Source organism: Belonocnema kinseyi, chromosome 3 (assembly GCF_010883055.1).
Source record: "Belonocnema kinseyi isolate 2016_QV_RU_SX_M_011 chromosome 3, B_treatae_v1, whole genome shotgun sequence".
In the NCBI taxonomy this organism is placed as follows: domain Eukaryota; kingdom Metazoa; phylum Arthropoda; class Insecta; order Hymenoptera; family Cynipidae; genus Belonocnema; species Belonocnema kinseyi.
Window position 1 is genome coordinate 90,607,235 of NC_046659.1, and position 19,806 is coordinate 90,627,040.

General features: G+C 31.8%; 1 protein-coding gene across 1 annotated transcript in view; it reads left to right on the plus strand.

Annotated features, from left to right (window-relative positions):
• The window catches only part of LOC117169932 (dexamethasone-induced Ras-related protein 1), a 32,717-nt gene that overhangs the window by 11,373 nt on the left and 1,538 nt on the right, over positions 1–19,806 (plus strand). Inside the window, exons 3-5 of the mRNA XM_033356442.1 lie at positions 4,711–4,997; positions 13,982–14,139; positions 14,284–14,473. Coding sequence (XP_033212333.1) covers positions 4,711–4,997; positions 13,982–14,139; positions 14,284–14,473 — 635 coding nt within the window. The remainder of the gene's footprint in view (positions 1–4,710; positions 4,998–13,981; positions 14,140–14,283; positions 14,474–19,806) is intronic.

Sequence of the window (19,806 nt, forward strand, 5' to 3'; positions counted from 1 at the left end):
TTTGGATTATAGCAGTTAAAACGGTGTAAAAATGATCAAAGTACTGAAAAGTATATTTTTAGCCTTCTACACGGAGAAAAAGATATTCCGCAATGATATCGCAAAACCTCTATATTGAAATAAAGCGCAATATGATAACCTACAAGCAGGTTTCGGAGTTTTGTACGATATTGTATAATGCACTAATATCGCTTGGCCACTATTAGAACCCTCTTATATATAATATAATAAAATAATAATATAATGTAAAATCTTGGAATGTACGCGATATCATGATTTTACGCTATTATAATGCGATATTTACGATATATAGCGCAGGAATTACGGTATATATTGCAATTAATGCGGTATCGTTTTTTCCGTATAAATATTTGTTTGAAAGTATTTAAAATACTATGTATCGTATAACTTTATGTAAAAGAGAGATCACTAAACTTGAAAATAATAAATTAGCAGCTCTTTTATGTTGAGTGAAATTTATTGAATTTATACGCGGAGAGAAATTTCAGGAGATATAAATTCACGGCACCAGTCCTTGATTTTATTACTCTCGCAACCTTTGCTTTTAAAGCATAGGTATACAAGTTTCAGGCATTAGAAGATTTCTCTCCGTGTAGACAACTTTGAAGATGGCCTTATTTTTTAGTTGTTAACATATGTATGTGGAAAATATTATTGCTAAAACTACTCTCCGAAACCTTTAAATTCTCCTGATAAACATAAAAGTCGGTTATGATTTGCCTTTTTAATGCATATATGTTTGACAAAAAAAAAGTAAAATTGACGAAAAAATCAAATTTAACAAATAAAGTCTTTAGAATGAGCCACATGTCGGATGCAGATTGTTGTGTGTGTGTGTGTTTGTGTGTACATTATACATATACATATACATATAACAATCTGCATCCGATATGATTGTATATAGACTGTATTGTATAGACGTTGAGATTGTGATGAGTGTGACCTCCTGTAGACAATATAATATGATTGAAAGATGTTACCCTATATAAAGGGCTGTTAGTCACTTTTATTCAGTTTTTTTGAGAAAAAGGACACTATAATCACTTCGTTTTAAGTAAAAAACCGCTTTAGTCACTTAAATCCATGTCATTTTGTATTATGTAAAAAAAGAAGGAAATTTAATTTGTGATTGATTCTTAACCATTCTATTCAATTCAGTTTCTAGGTATTTGACAAACTCATAAAAATTATTTTTTATCACGGGAATAAAGAATCAATTTAACAAATTAAATGATCTCAGTTTTTTGTTAAACCTCCTTCATATTTTTAACCTTCGGTCCTCTAATCATATCAATTACATTTCCCCAATTTCTGTGGAATTTCTGTTGAACGCACGTTTTCTATAGAAAGAGACGTTACAAATTTAAAATTAATCTATGTATGAAATCTATGTAATAAATTATGGTATGAAAATGCTATTCAATATCAGACTTAACGCCCTTTTCCCAGTTCCCCTATTTTCCCCTTTTTGAAAGAATTCTCCGTTTTTTCTCCGATTTTCAAAAAACTTTGATTTTGCTTAAATACGAACTTAATTAATAGAACGCAATTTTTGGTTGAAAGTCACTTTTTTCTTTTTTATATGTTGGTACAATTTTAAGCCAGGGTTTTTAGTAAAAAATTTAAAAAAACCAGTAGTAAACAAGCGAAGTTTCGTCTTTAAAATTGAAAAAATTGTATAATTTTTATAAAATTATAAAGTTATAGGTTTGTTCGTAGTTATATTTATTAGTTGAAAAACAGTGGTACAAAAGTTTTAAAAAAAATGGCATCATTTCTCCCACCAATTGCAAAAAGCTATTATATTTTTTGTTTAAAGTTGTATTATTTCGTTGAAAATTCAATTATTTTACTAAAAGTTGGAACAATTTGGTTGAAGTCATATTTTTTGTTCAATAATAATTCAACTGTCGCCTTTTTGCCTTGGAGAATGTTTGGTTGAGAATTGATCTCTTTTGATACAAAATTAATTTATTCTTGTTGAAGATTCAACTATTTTCTTGTAAATTAATTTTTTTAGTCGAATCATCATTTTAGTAACATTAATATTGTCATTTTTACTGTGTGGAATTGAATAATCTTCAAATGAAAATCTATTAATTTTATTTTATTTTAATTTTAACTCTTCAAAAATGAATAATTTTTTATTTTACATCTTTAAAATTACACTATTTTGAAAAACACATTTAAACTTGAAGTATGCAATTGGAAATCTTACAATAGTAAGAATTTTCCATTGTAACTATTCAACATTGAGCTACTTATTTAAAAAAACACGGCACATATCCCCGCGACTCATCTCATCCGAAACTGCCGCGCAGCGTCAGTTCTACGAAGGCCTAAATCAAGCTTCTTCTTATAAAAGTAGGACCTAGGATTGTGAATCTTACACGTACATTTAAAAATTACAAATTCTATCTTTCTGATTATTCAAATTTGAAGTTTTTTCGATTTGGAAAATTTAGAATTGAAAACGCTTGAGGTTTATCTTCAAAATCATCCAGATTTAAGAATTCTGGTTTAAAATTTTAGAGTTTTCTATTGTAGATCGTCAAAATTGAACTATTAAACAAAATTTTTAACATTTAAAATTTCATCTTTGTAAATTATACACATTAAGAATTGAAGATTCTTGAATCGCAAATCTTTAAGATACACCCATTTCAAAAAGATGTTGAAAATTTCATGACTAAGTCTAAGGGTGTATATAATAAATAGAGCCACCCAGGGAAATTAAAAAAAATTAATAACTATGGGGGTAGTAAGTTATTAAAAAAATGATGGAAAAAGATTTAAATTATACTAAACTTTGGGATATATGTATTTTCTATTGGATTGATTTTTTAAAAACATTAAGTAACAGTATCCATTTACCCCCCCCCCCCATGTAACAAAGAGTACAATTTTCCCTCCACCCACCTCACCTAAAAAAATTCTGTTACCTAAATTATGATTGGACCCTAAACGGAATTGTTCTGGATTAAAATGTTGACATTCAATATTTCATGAAGGGAATTAAATTGACTTCGTCTTTGAGGTCGTCTCATGGTATTAAACAGGATTATATTGATTTCAATTGTACCGTTCTCAAAAGAATAGAAATGCGGTCAAACATTCGGTGAAATCGAGCAGAAGTAAAATGAAACCAAATTTACAATGAATTAAAAAATATGCGGTCAAAAACGATTATTTTTGGGTTAAAACATTGCAAATTCGAGGATATAAAATACCGCCCAGGAGTATGAGGGCAAATAAAAAAACTAGCGTTCAAGAACATGCACGCACTTTTCGGGTGATAAAATAAAATATAATGAGTTCTAAAAAATAGTTAACTATTTGATTAAATTCTGCTTCAAATGAGCCTTATTTAAAGTAATTTTGAAAAATAGAGATTGGTTGGTGAGTGAGAAAGACCAGTGAACATTTTTACAATTTCTTGCTAGGCCTATTTTAAAGAGGACATTGAAAATTTTCTTTTTTTAAACTTTCGAATGCTTATTAATATTTTCCTAGATTTTGCTAGGAGTTGAAGCTGAATCTTAAAAATTGAAAATTGCCAAAAATCAGAAATTATCCAGGTCTTCTTCACCAACTCAGTATCTATTTAACAAAAGTTCTTTAAATAGGGCTCATTTAATGCGGAATTTAATCAACTTTCTCTACTAATTTTTAGAATTTATTTGATCTTATTTCGTTTTGGAGATATCGCACGGGAAGTTTTGTAGGTGTCCTAATACTCCTTAACGGTGATGTATTAATGGTGTATTGTGTATAAAGTTCCCAGTAAGAAGGCTTGCATTTAAATGTATTAAAAACCTGCATTAAGCCAGTGGTAACACGTGAACAATAGTGAACAGTTCTGAATTCCGTTTTTGTACTCCCGTTTTGAAACTTTACAACAGTTGAAGTTAGCTCTTAAGTTTAATCCCTTTCTGTACCTAGCGCCAACAATATTTTTCTGAATATCTCAAAGCAACCAAGCAATAGACCAATTTTATATTAATTCCTTTTAAGTTACCGAATTTCGCTACTTTTATTTACTGTTTTTCGAATAATAATAAGGTAAAAACAGTAGGTTCTAGTGAAAAATAATTTTTTGAATTTTTTATCATATTTTTATATTTTTGTTATTGATAATATTTGAAGAAAGCGAACACGTTACGATAAAGAGATGCATTCTTGTAAAGAATCCTACTAGATTTGGCAAATTTCATGCTTTTGGAGCGCGTTCTAATGCTTGAATCGAAAATTGTGTTTTTAATTTGTTGGAGGTTACGTCTTGCAGCTCCGATCGGCTTTAAAAGGGATTGGAATCTCATTATTTTCACCGCCTAACGATGATTAAAAAACGAAGAGTAGAAACGGCATTCTTAGGGATTCAAAATGTTTAATATCTTTTAATGCAAGGCTTCTTACCGGGATGTGATTTACAAGCTTATCATGTCTGAAATTTGAGGTTCGGTTAAAGCGGCAATAATCGTACACGGGCGCTTAAGAATGCACATGCGCGCAGTATGATTATGAGCCGATAATACTCCTAGGACTATTATGGTCTCATTTCTGTATTGCACAAATGCGCATTCGCTCTCGCTACCCGCGTTACATAAATGATTTTAATTCGTTAAAATTAAATCCTACCGGGAATATAGAAATCTGTAGAATAGTGCATTATTGTTATTTGTTATTTAGCTGGAGGCCTGCGGACGATTTTTATGTTGCGGTAGCAGAAAAGGCAGTACTTGTAAGGAAAACGAGCCTCCACAAGCAAGAGTCAGAAGGGGTGCTAGAGGTCCTACCCTTGGAGAGGCCTCAGGGTCCGAACATGAGGGAAATGGAATTTTGGGAACTGTACCCATCAGTCCGAGTCCGGCCTCCACCTCATCGCAAGAGGATTCTTGCAAACCACCCCCGAGAAACTGTTATCGACTTGTTATCTTGGGTAGTGCCCGTGTCGGCAAGACTGCCGTTGTAGCAAGGTAATTTAATTCAACGTCTGTAATAATCTTCGAATCGAAAAAAATAAAATCTTTAATTCTTGCGACTCTTCGAGACACTTCTTCCAGTCTGAAAGAGTCGCAAGAATAGGAAAAAATTTTGGTTCTTTTCGATTCGAAACTTATTAATTACTTCCCGTATGTAAAAAAAACTTGAAGCAGATCTCTGCATATTCAGATTTCAACTTCTACAGTAACCTTCCTCATATATACACTGGCATGTTCAAGGAGAAGAAACTAAATTATTATTAGTGATATTTTGAAAGATTGTATCTCGGTTACTAAACTCGAGAAGATAGAATTTTGTGTACTGAAATTAACGTGTCAGTGTTCTATCGTTTAAAAAGTAGGTACACTCAACTCCCGATATAAAAACGCTTTCGGACATGCACTGAAAGAAATGAATTGCTGGTACAATCATATTGTGCGTTAGATCAGCCATCGATATGTTTATTCCAGCCATACAGATTGCTGATCTAACCCGCAATATAACTGTATCAGCAATTCATTTCTTTCAGTGTGATTTGCAGTGACCTTCAGCATAAATCGAGGGCATCCAAACGTAAGCAGGCAGGGTCGCATGAACCGTTTCTGTTGGATTTGGACGCATGCTAACAGCTAACGCTACTAACGCGCTGAAAGTAGTCGAGAGTGGGGTATGGTGAGAACATCGACATATAGAAATGGACCGGTAATGCTGTGGGGGGAACGGTAATGGGCTCTAGAGACAGAAAAAATATATGAGACGTAGACCTATCTCTTTCTAAATAAAGCTGATTGGTCGAGAATATTTTCGTTAGGTGAAGTTTGGCGCAGCACAGGACCGTGCTTTGTGTCGCGTGTGCTCTAATAATGTGACGTTTATCGCACTTTTCAAAATTGATTTATTTATAATTTATTTAATTATAATTTATTGTAAATAAATATAAAAAATGGTGGCAGCTTGTGTAGTTTGAGGGCGTTGCCAAGACGTTTAAATGGGGATACGTTTTCATACGTAAGTAAAGTTATTGAATATAGTAAAATAAAAAATGTTACAACAAAAACAAAACCTCAATTATGAAGTTTTGTACCTATGCAATACAAATGGTTATTTTTTATGTTATAAAAATATTGTTCAATTTTTTTACAGTTTTTATATTATTTTTGAACTCACAAAACGATTATTATTGTAGCATTTTCAATCCAATTTCAAGAAGAATTCAAGGTTACCAAGTTTTTAAAATAATTTATCTAAAACAGGTTATTTACATGAATGTTCTTTAAAATTCAATTTATTATAACTACAAATTTCTGATTTATTGTTTATCCTTTTTTTTTAATTAACCGTACAGAATATTTAGGCAATGCCCGGGCCACCAATTCACTTGACAGAGTCCTGAAATAGATAAAGGTAGGTCTACGTCTCATATGTTTTTTCCCTCTCTAGAGCCCATTTCAATTCTCCCCAAAGCGTTACCGGTCCATTTCTATATGTCGATGGGTGAGAATTACAACGACCGTGTTTTTTTTTATTTTCATATTCTTTTTTTATATAAAATATCTTTCTGTGCTTAGAAAAATATTGTTTTAATGCAATTTCTGTTTCAAAGTACACTTTAGAAGAGTAATTGTGAAAACAAAGTTTTGGCGGAAATAAAATTTATTAGAATAGTAAGTGCATGATAGCACTTCCAGCATATTTTGAAATAATCAAAGTATAAAAAGTTAGGTTTTAACACGTGGAATATTTTATTAAACTTATGGTACCATGATTTGTTTCTATAAACGTTTTAAAATTATTGGAATTAATTAAATCTTTCGCCGTCACATGTGGGTCATGGTGTCGCACCGAGGCTAGCTTATGTAGTTCAGTAGGAAGTAAGAGGTTATAAGTGCTTTTGCCACATACTTTACTCTGATTGATAAGAAAACATTAAATTAATGATAAAAATGTCTGGACTGATTTTTTTTCGTCACATTACACTTTCCAAAATTATGATAATATATAATGTTCATTTTTAAATCTATTTTTTAAATAATCAGTAGTAATATGACGATCATTATACCGCAGGGTATGGGGTACGCTGGGTGAAATGCTACATCCATCAATTAATTAAATGTAAAATAATGACATAATTAAACAGCAGTTCGGAGCAATAACAAACTTTCCCTGATAATGCCCTTTTCCTTAAAAATATGCACATCAAAATCACATTTAAATCATAATTTATAGGGCATTTAATGCAAAGCGGTACACCATACCCCACTCACCCCTAGTAGACCATGGGCTCACAACGTAAATGGGAACGTGATATGGATAAGGCCAATTTTCACATGAGATATTCGTCTGATGATGAGGAACGTAAAAATGGGTGCCTGGCAGGTGTGAGTGGATGCGTTTACCTGTGGCGACCTGTCAGAGGTGCGAATTTTTGACAGTTAACTAACGTGACTCTGATAAGGTTGAAAATTGGTGTACATGTAGGGGCTGACATTAGAAATAGCACGTGCGCATTGCCGGGCACTTACCTGGATGCAAAAGTATTGCCGGGCGGCTTCGAAGTCGCCGGACATTCAGGACAACAAATCGCTTTACTTTAAAATATCCATTATTTGTTATTGTTAAAGTTTATGTTTCGTCGCGGAGATACGTTCGATCTTTATTACCGTGACGAATGTCAAGTTTCCCAGACCCAGTGTGGGTCATTGGCGTAGGCATTACGATTGCATTTTTAATGCTATAGAACTGCATTAAAAATGCACCACGAAGAATTTGTAATGCCTACGCCAATGACCCACACTGGGTCTGGGAAACTTAACATTCGTCACGGTAATAAAGATCGAACGTATCTCCGCGACGAAACATAAACTTTAACAATAATAAATAATGGATATTTTAAAGCAAAGCGATTTTGTTGTTTAGTTTTTATAATCATATTCACCTTTATTACAACTTTCTACGATAATCAGAAGCTGAGAACGTGACAGTGATAATGATTATTTATAGCAGAATAAGTCATTGTTTTAACTAAAAGTGACTGACGCCAATTCTTTTCACAAGACTTACTTTATTCGTGTACTAATTTTGAGCACACCTTCTTTTAAATTGCTAAAGATACAGCAGGTGATAGAAAAAATGGGAAAAAGTAGGGAAAATGCGAATAACTTTCTAAATTTTTAACATTTTGATCAAATACTTCTCATTCATCTTGGAGTATACCTGTAATAGAGTACCTTTTGTCTTTTAATAATTTTCGAAAAAATCACTTTTTTCAATAAAAAGGGCTTTTTATTGTTATGGTATTTCTTTAAACGATGTTTTCTCCAAATGTATCAATTTTATCAAAACATGATATACCAATGAAAATATGCATCTCTGCGAGTGGGCCAACTTTTGTTTTAAACTTTTTCCTGTAAAATCAATTTCAAGAAATTTCACCTGAATGTCCGGCGACTTCGAAGCCGTCTGGCAATACTTTTGCATCCAGGTAAGTGCCCGGCAATGCGCAGGTGCTGTTTCTAATGTCAGCCCCTACATGTACACCAATTTTCAACCTTATCCGAGGCACGTTAGTTAACTGCCAAAAATTCGCGCACTTTTGACAGATCGCCACAGATAAACGCATCCACTCACACCAGCCAGGCACCCATTTTTACGTTCCTCATCATCAGGCGAACATCTCATGTGAAGATTGCCCTTATCCGTATCACGTTCCCATTTACGTTGTGAGCCCACGGTCTATAGAGCCCTCATGCTGTTTGTCACGCTGAAGCTCTTTCTCGATCCCGTGGTCCCCACATAAAAAAATTCCGAGGACATAATTCAAAGAATGTCATAAAATGAGGGATCTTATATCGGGAGTTGATTGAATCAAAATATCGTTTTGAAAAGCTGATTTGAATTAATAACATGCAGTGATCTTCAAATTCATTCTTTTACTTTGCCCACAATGAACATCCTATGTTTCCGCTCACTTATCGCGTGATTATGTCTCTTTATTTTTTTCGACCATCCGCCCCATACTGAGCTTCAAGTGATCATTACGGTGGTAAAAAAATGCTTTGGATTTTTTTTTCGAATCTTAATTTATCTCGCCCCCAAATTCGTTTGAATCAACAAAAAGATATAAAAAAAATTTTTAATTACATTTTGAGGGTCTGCTAACCCCATAAAGTTGAAAATATATTTCAAATTAGAAAAAAAAGACGTTTTTGTAAATTTTATTCAGAATCGTCAATAGTAGGTGAATCGAGTTGCAACTGAACATCTTTATTTAACATTAGTTATAGAATTTGGATTTGCGAGTTTTTGGCGCTAATTATGATTTTTTTGTTGGTTCTTAAAATACAAATTGGTTCTAATACATTCAATATAAATTTGTACTGATAATTGTAAGAGAAGATTCATAGTAGCAAGATTAGGGGAAAGGGGGTCGCGCCAAAAGCGTTGCAGCTCAATAACTTAATATGTTTGAAAATCACTTTTATATTTCGGACTTCGCTCTCTTTCTTCTAATCCCCACTCATTCCAGTTGATTCATAATTCTACAATTTAGTTGAAAATTGAACTTCTTTTTTAAACATTTATTTTTTTGGGGAAAGTTTATTCTCTTCAGTTGAAACTTTAAGATTCCATTTTGTTTCGAAAATTCATGTACTTTTTTGAAAATTCGTCTACTTCATAAAAAATTCACATTCTTGATTCAAAATGCATATTTTTCGTTGAAAATTTTAAGTTTAAAATTTTACTATTTCGTTGCTGATTCGTATTATTTGATTAAATTCAACAGTTTTTAAAAATTAAAATCTTACAAGGTTCAAAATTCGATTAAACTATTTACTTGAAAATCCAACTATTTAGTATAAAGTTAACGTTTTAATTGAAAATTCGACTGTTTGATTTTTAGTTATTGAGGATCAAAAATAGTTGAAATTGGTAACATAGTTTATGGACGGCCCCTTATCCGTATAAACCCTATATCAACATTGGTATTACTGGATCATGATAATGCTCCTATTAGGTTTGATAATTGAGGAGTTCTGGACAGAAGGCGACAGGCGCTCGAGAACGAGTAAAAGTATTGTCTAGGCTGTGACGTCAGGTATCAAAAGTGAAATTCGAAATTTAAAAAAACCAAAAATATAGTTAGATAGCTCTTGAAAAACGAACCTGATTCTCCATTTACATTTTTTCTCTCGGGCTGCAAATTTTCCAGTAAATAAATAAAAGCTGACTTTTTTAAATTGAAAAAACCATGTTTTTTCACATTCAACTCGCCGTAAGTAATTCGTTTATCAACTAATTAACAAATTTCTTTTTGAGTTTTATTCGTCACACTCTAGCGGAGGCTACAGTTTCCAAAAAGGGTCAAAAGTTAATTTCTAATGTTTTTTTTTAATCCGAATGAAAAACCACGTTTTTAGACTTTTACATTAAAAAAGTGAACGAGGAAGTTTAAGCTACGACAAACTTCAAGCGAACGAATTTTCCGCCAATATATTGGCCAACTTTTTGGAAATTCTCAATTCGATTTGATTGTTAGTTTCATAATTACAGCGAGTTTATTACGAGCTCACGACGCGACACCACAGGATTTTTCAGGGGACGCCGCCGGAACGCTGACTAGTGCGAGCGAGTGGACAAAACAAAGGATGGGCAAGGACAATGTTTCAGGCTTCAGGCGGCGTCTACTGAAAAATCCTGTGGTGTCGCGTCGCGAGCTCGTAATAAACTCGCTGTAATTATGGAACTGAGAATCATATCGAATTGAGATTTTCCAAAAAGTTGGCCAATACATTGGCGGAAAATTCGTTCGCTTGAAGTTTGTCGTAGCTCAAATTTCCTCGCTCACTTTTTTAATGTGAAAGTCTAAAAACGTAGTTTTTCATTCGAATTAAAAAAAACATTATAAATTAACTTTTGACCCTTTTTGGACACTGTAGCCTCCGCTAGAGTGTTACGAATAAAACTCAAAAAGGAATTTGTTAATTAGTTGATAAACGAATTACTTACGGCGAATTGAAGGTGAAAAAAACATGGTTTTTTCAATTTAAAAAAGTCAGTTTTTATTTATTTACTGGAAAATTTGCAGCCCGAGAGAAAAACTGTAAATGGAGACTCAGGTTCATTTTTCAAGAACTATCTAGCTATATTTTTGGTTTTTTCAAATTTCGAATTTCACTTTTGATACCTGACGTCACAGCCTAGACAATACTTTTACTCGTTCTTGAGCGCCTGTCGCCTTCTTGTCAAGAACTCCTCAATTCATATCTCTGTGTAGTTTCGAGTCGAATTAAAATAAAAGAAAAGAAATTAGGAAAAACTGAAGAAAAAAACACAGAAAATGTTATTTTCAGATAACCAAAAACCTTTTTTGTCCTCCTTTTTATCATGCCATCTATGATCGTTTAAAGCTCATTTTGAATGGTTATTCTACTGTTTTAATTAGAATATTTAATTCTTATCATGTTAGAATGACCTGTAACAGTGATTATTATCTTACTATAGGATCATTTAATATTAGACACAATCTTCGGGAAAGTTCCTTATGAAAAGGAAATTATTCCAGCTACAGTTACTTTGTGAAAATAGTAACTTTTGTCATTTCTAACCACTGATTCAAATAACTTGAAATTCTTTCAAAATTCTTTTTTTACATTCGAAAACATATGTATGTAAGAAATTAGGGGAAATTCACTCTTCAAAAACCCGTACGACGTAATCCATATTACGCAAAAGGGTGTCGTAGGAATGGAATTCACTAAAACAGTGGAATAGGTCAATATCAGAGGAAGAAACTTTTTTTTTAGCAGGGGTACTTAAGGATTAACACTAGGTACAATCAATTTCAAAAGATGCCTATCTTTAAAACGATTAATAAAATCAACAAAAAAAGGTTTATTATTAATTCTGTAAATCTTGATGTAGGCTTCTGAGCAATTCTATTTGGGTGTTGTTAATTATAATTTAAACTATGATTGTTTATAACAATAATAACTATGATTTCTCAATTCATTAAAAAAATAATAACATCAACCAAAATAGAAATTTAGAGAATCCTTCGAAGAATAAAACGAGGCCTTGATCATAAAATCAAATAAAAATGCTAACTTTTCCCTAACGAGAATAGCAAAAATAAACCTTTAAATGACTACTGTTAAATAAACAGTTTTAACCTAAATTATTTTTTTCTGAAGTGGGCTTAGAAGCGTCCATCAAGATTTACAGAAATTAATAATAGATCTTTTTCTGTTGATTTCATAAATAATTTTAAAGATAGGCAACTTTTAAGATTAATTGGACGTAGTTGCACATCCTGAATGTTACGTTAACCGGATTTGGAATGTGAGAATTTCTTTCAATAATTTGTTCATAAAAATTATTACTTTGATATAATATGTACATCAAATATTAATATTAACTATCTTTTAAGAAGATTTAAGAAGAAGAATGATTTCTTTCCGCGAAAAAATGATCATTTGTATCATTTGTTTATACAATTTGTTAAATTTTGCTTAAACTTTTTTCTTAGCATATCACTGCTAAGGTACTATTTGAAAAAGTAAGAAAAGCTCTTACATCTTCATAAGTTATTACAGTCAATGTTCATAATCAAATTGCATAATTTTCTATCATACACCCAAGGTATTGAAGAGTCTTTAATTGCAAATATTCAAAATTGAAGAATTTTACATTTACAACTCATTAAGATGAAAGAATTTTCCATTGGAAGATTTGCAACTAAAGACTTCATTTTTAAAATCATAAAAATCCAAGAAATTAGATTTGAAGGGTGGCAGTGCATAACTAGATAACAGGAAAAATCGAAATTTTCCAGGAAAGCGAAAATTCACAAAACTTTCTGTCAAATCTAAATCAACATATTAAGATAAGCAAAAGTTCTACTCCTGAGCGGAAGTGCTTCTAAATTGAAGCCAATAAAGTTTCATGGGAAGTTATCGACTTTTAAGGAAACAGATGTGGATGTTGATAATCTCAAACTTACACTGGCGACAAGTTGGAGCAGGCTCGACCGCAGATCGGGATAAAAATTGTAATCTTCAGTTTGAATGACAAATAACAGCTTTCTTCCGAGAAATTGAGTTTCTGAATGAGTGTAATAAAGTTTTGATCTAAAAAGTTAGTCAATTCGCAGTAAATTGTTCTAGAACTTTGAGGTTACAATTTCGCAGATTTTGAAAATCGGGCTTGGGTAGCAATTGAAAATCGAATTTTCGAATTTTCACAAAAATAATAACTTACTTCTGAGATATAGCCAAGCTAAATAAGAGTAATAAATGTATGATAGAAACAAATCATTCTTTTCCTAGAAAATCAAAATCTAGTGAAACGGAATCATATTGAGAGACAATTTTGCAGTGAAAAGTTTGAAAAAAAATATAACATTTTTTATTATTTTCAAGACATATCGATACTGGTGGGAATAATGACTATAATGCTGAAATACTATGCCAAAATTTTAACTAAAGTGTTGGTTACATTTTTTTATGTATCAAAAATGATGATTCGGACAAATCTTTTTATTGCCACGTGTATTTTATTTTCAAAGGATTTTTTAAGCCATAAGTCCATTATCGGAAAAATGTTTGTTATTTAGTTCTGTACTGCCTCCCTTCTTTTATAAATATTTAAAAATTAAATAGTTTTTAATTGTAAATCTTCAAAATTGAAATTTTTTTTATTAAAAATCGTTAAAATTAAAGAATTTTCAATTGAAAATCTTCAAAATTCAACTCTTTGAAAGAAACAGTTCCAAATTACCAGCTATTTTAATATTTATCTAAATTTATGATTAGTAATTATATTTTATAGTACTTTAGATTGAAACATATATGTATTTTAATTTGATAATTATACATTGAAAATAAGAAACGTATAATAAGCTCTCATGCGCTTTTTGGCTAATGTAATAATAATAATAATAATAATAATAATAATAATAATATATAAAATTCGTTGTCAGATTCCTGTCAAACAAATTCGAAGAGAGTTATACACCAACAATCGAAGACTTCCATCGTAAGTTATACAGAATTAGAGGAGAAGTTTATCAATTAGATCTTTTGGACACTAGCGGAAATCATCCATTTCCAGCCATGCGAAGACTCTCTTTTTTAACTGGTGAGTCGATTATTCGTATTTGTTGTAAATCTTTAGTGAAATCTTTAAGTGAACCGAAAAAGTGAGGTCGGTAATATAGGTATTTACCTGTGTCACATGCCCTTAATACAAGAAAAATAATACCAAACATTGTATTCTGTTTAGGAGATTTATTTGTGGTCGTCTTTAGCATGGACTGTCGAGAAACTTTTGAAGAAGCAGTAAGATTAAGAGAAGCGATTCTTGAAACAAAAAAAAGTGCAACGCATGGGGCCACAAAGAATAGAAATAAGAATCACAACACCCTCAAAGTTCCCATGGTCCTTGCTGGGAATAAATGTGATCGAGACATAAAGTAGGTATCCCTTATTGATTAATAATATTGTAATCATCACACACAAAAGAAAGTTCGTTAAAGTTTACAGAACTATAATTCAGGAATAGCGGATATGGAAAATAGTGTCGTGAAGGTTAGAAGGGTCTGTTTATATGATTAGGTATCCTATTTTAGTAAAATGTGTAGAAAACTTCATTAGGATTTGAAAACTATTCAAAGGAAGGGTCGTACAAAAAGGGTTTCATAGCCTATTGGAACGTTATAATCAAGTCCCCCTATTTTCAATAATAAAACATTCCCCTTCACTTATTCTACCCCTCTCATTTTCTTTTACTTCTCCTACAACCCGCTACCCAGCCCCCACTCCTTTCCCCTTACATAATATACTTCCCCTTCCTCATTCCCCTTCGTTCATTTCCACCGAAACTATGAGGATTGCTGCAACGGAGTTATGAGACCCTAAAAATCTAGGCTATATAATGACTTGGCACGTAGATTATCGTCTTCATAAAAAGTTCTGGAAAATCCACAGTGGAGCCGATGCAAAGAAAAAAAATATGCCCGCGGTGCGGGCACGCTCCCGCGCTTCGCGCTTGTTTTCGTACGTTTAATGAGTACACTTCAACTAAATTCGTTCAAATATTCTAAATACTATAACTTAAATCGAAAACTGTGATTTAAACTTCTGAGGAATTACAACCATAAATTGTAACTGAATTTTTTCGATTTGATTTTAAAGAAGGTTCTCAAAGGACCTACGGCTTTGACGATTACATTCTCATTATGAAACTCGCGCTTCGCGCTCAATAATTCGTGTCCAATTGAAAAACGTCATCAAGATAATTTATAAATCTTGTTAAAATCTACTAAAAAATAACATTTTAAGCTTATGGATCTCTTAAAAAATATAAATTGCATATTTTTGAAAATGATACAACTTTTGGAACTTTTTTCTAATTAAAAAATTTTATGATAATAGTTTCGAAAAATATATATTTTGCATCTAATAGAAATTTGAATTGATATTTCTGAACCTATTAAAAACATTTTTTGCAAGTTTTCTACACACAGGCATACAGACAGACATACAAACAGACTGACAGACACCGTTAAAATGTTATGATTTTTGGATTCTGTGATTGCCGAAACGTAAAGATCCATTAAAAAAAAGGGATCGAAAATTTGGACGATTACATTACACTCTCATGAATGATAATGTAAAAAGATTATTTCTGATAATTTATGATACAGCTACACACTTGATCATTTATCGTCACTTGCATATATAATATTAAAAAAAATAATAAACGGGTTTGAAAATTGTAATAAATAAGGATTCGAACCTTGAAACTGCCCTACCTGAAACTGCCTAACCACAAACTAACTGACGCTGCACGCACAAATCAACTGAGCTATTGAATGCTTCGATTGTCGTATAAAAAGATTGGCATTATATATTTTGTAAGCAGGCGAGTTACAAATTTTTTTACTTGTTCTCGTGAAATTTAATATTTTGTCATCAGACTTACGTAAAACGTTTTAGGTTGACAACATTATTGATGAGTTTAGAAGTATTAAATAGTGCTTTGCTATTATTATTGATTTATATTCCAATTTGGAATTTAACTATTATAATTCAAAAGAATTTCAAGTTATGAAAAAGATTTCAAGATATTTCAAAAGATTTTACTGATTTACAGATATTTCAAGAGATTTGCACACGATTTTACAGTTCTTTAGATCATATTTAAGTTTTAAAGCGAAAAATAACTTGATACGAACTGACACATCTGGGCTCGATTCTGACTGCAAAACACGTTTTGCGATTTTTTTTAGATTGGTGTTGACTTTTAAACATGAAAGATTAATTTTTGTTGTTTTTGTTGTTTTCGAAATTCTGTATAAAATAAGCCCAGGGTGAAGCCAATTTGTCTAGTTTTTAAGTAGATATTGCAAAAATAGTGTAAATTTCAATGTTTTCTTATATTGTCAATAACTTCCGAAATAGTGAACATTTTTCAATCCCAAATAGTTGAATTTTTTAGCCAAAAAGACGATTTTTTTTAGAAGACAGTTAATTTTTAACAAAAAGCGTCATTTTCAACAAAAAATATGACTTCTAATTTTCTTATTTTATTTATTTTATTTATTTTTTTATTAATATAGTTCGCATTTAAGAGAAAAATGGAGAAAGGGAAGATTCTTTAAAACAGAAGAAAAAGATTTTTTTGATTGTGGGGGGGGGGGAGAGGATTAGGGAAAGGGGTTGTAGACTGTAATTAAATTTGAAATTAATCGATTTTTAACTTTTTACATTCTGATCCCAATGAGAAGGTATTGGTTTTATGTGAAAAATGACTTTCGCGGATTCCATCAAATGTTTACGTTTTGAGACCCCCTGAGTCAGAAAAAATAGTTTTTACTTCGGTGTTTGTCTGTCGTTGGTGTCTGTCGTCGGTGTTGTTTTTGTAGTAGTCTATAAACACGGTAATATTTGAAGGAATTATTTGATCGGATTCCCCTTTGGCACACTTCATAAGGATATAAAAAAGGACGAGTTCGTTAGCCAGCTTTTTAAAAGAAATTTTTAAATGTTAGAGCATTTTGAAAATTTTTGAGACCACTGTTTTTAATATTTGAAAATTTTCGACAGCTATTTATAATAGTAGACCAAAATACAAACAATTTGTCTCCATTGTTTTTTTTTTTTTTTTATAAAATAAAAATTACCATAGTTATAGCATTTTCAAAATCAAAATACCAAACGAAAATGAACATTTGAAGCCAAGAAAAGCGTGATATGGGAAAAAGTCAGAGAAAAAAACTTTACTTTTGCAAGGCCCTAGACAGGCCTACAAGGCCTGCCTAAACAACTTTTTGAATTTTGATTTAAAAAATCGAAAATTCACATTTTTATCGCAAAGAAAACTAATTAAATAGCAATAACTCCATTTTGTGGAAAACAAAGCAAGGTGCGAAAAGAGATGAATTGAAAAAAATTGTTCACCTAAAAAAGAATAGCAAATTTTTCAGGAATTACTTTTTTGTAGGATAAGTAGTTTTTGTTTTATTTTTGAAAAACAACATTGAAAATAAAGAAATTATATCTGAGTTCAACGATAGAAGCTACGAGAATAAGTGAGACAATGTTTATTCAACCAAAAAAGATTCACAAATTTTTACGAATATTTTTTTGATAGTAAACGTTGATTTTTTTAGTCGTAAAAAACAAGATTTAAAATAAAAAAATTATAAAAACAAGGCAATAAGAATAAAAATGTTTCAATTTCAATACATATTATAAATTGTGATGATATACATTTATTAAAATGATACATGTTTTAGCACAAATAAGAATAAAATATAACGCAAAAGAAGAAACAAATTTTAAAGTAATCATTATAAATAGAATTTGTACTTTATTTTTCAAAATCTAAATACCTAATCCCAGGCAGAGGTACATAAAAAATGTATTGTATTTGATATAAAAGTGTTGAGCATAATATAGAAAATTTGACAGTTTGGGCACGAGATACGTGATGAGAATGTGTTCACTAAAGCCGGAAGAGTTTTAACAAAAGAGAGTTTACAATCGCGAAATTACAGTTATCGATTCGTTGATCTTCAATTTTGAAAGGTCTGTCCACGAATGTGGGACAAATGCAAAGACCGAGTGCAAAAATGCGAATGCACGAATGTGAGAAAAAACGAAGTCTGAGCGCGTAGCGCGAGGTAAATACAAAACCTAGCGCGAGAGCCAACAATCGCGTGCCCTAGGCGCGCTCAAACTTGCGACCGAATCCTTACACGCGATGGGAATGTGCCCGCGCGGCGGGCAGATTTTTTGACTTGAAAATGGTCAATTGTTAATGCTTGAAATATGAAAAAATAAGACTCTAAATTCGCATTTACTTAATTAGAAATTGTTAAATTTCAAACGTTTTGAATTTAAAATATTCTAAGTACAAAACTTTAATGAAAAATTGTTCATTTTTTAATGTTCTCTTGCGTCCAGTTCGCCAGGGCATTGTCCACATCGCTTAATCTAGACGGGTTTTTCGGGCCCTAATTGGCTGCTTGCTAGCCCGTCATGACCAAAAAATATGCTAAGTACTCGTACTAAACCTAATTATATTTCTGCATATTAACAAAAATATTTGAAGTGTTTAAAAGTAACATAGGTGAAAAATGAATATTAAAAAAAATTGTTTTCCTTATCATCTAGTTTGTTTTTTGGGGCCCTAGTCGGGTGCTGGATAATTCAGCATATCCACAAATTTTCTAAGTGTCTCACCCAACTATTTTTTTGTGTATTTCCGAAAAGACCCAGGGTGATTAAAAGTATAAAAAATGAAAAGTGAATACTATATAAAAGAATTTCTTCCTTATCATCTAGTCAAACCTTTCGGGCCCTAATCACGTGCTTGCTAGCCCGTCAGGGGCAAAAAATGTAATAAGTATGTCTCATACATATTTTTTGTATATTTCCAAAAACACCTAGGTTGTTTAAAAGTATAAAAAATTAATATTAAAAACAAAGAATTTTTTCTACACAGTATGACTGACTAGTAATAGATTAGCTCGTCTAAATTTCCTTAATTTTCTTACTTTCCATACCTTCATTTCGCCTTACTTCCCTTAATTCCCCGCCCCTCATTTCCTCTGCTCCCCCTTTCTTTTTGAGTTGTGAGTTAGGAGTTCCCCTCACTTCATCTTCTTTAAAAAAAGTACTACGGATGGGCGGGCGCATAAAACCCGACCAAAACTATGTATAATGGTTCTTCTAGATGGAAGTCAAAATGTCAGTCAATTACTGATCAATTTATTGAAACTATGTCTGAGAGATTCTCAGTACATATTTGGTAGACGTTTCGACTGTACGTCGACAGTCCTCATTAGTATAAAATATTTCTTTCTACGAAATTTTGCACCTGTTTGTTAAATTTAATTTGTTGGTTACTGAAATGACTCCGTCTGCTGGACGGACTTAAATAAAGATTGAGATTATTGTTGACATTGAAAAACACAAACTTATCGGCATGTGATAAGTTTGTGTTTTTCAATGTCAGCAATAATCTCAATCTTTATTCAAGTCCGTCCAGCAGACGGAGTCATTTCAGTAACCAACAAATTAAATTTAACAAACAGATGCAAAATCTCGTGGAAAGAAATAATTTATACTGATGATGACTGTCGACGTACAATCGAAACGTCTACCAAATATATACTGAGAATCTCTCAGACATTATTATTATTATTACACCATTAAGCCATTTCCCTTTCGGGGTAGGCGTGACTCACTCGGCAGGGGAAAGGAGTAGTGTGTGGAAGGGATATAGATTTTTCAGATT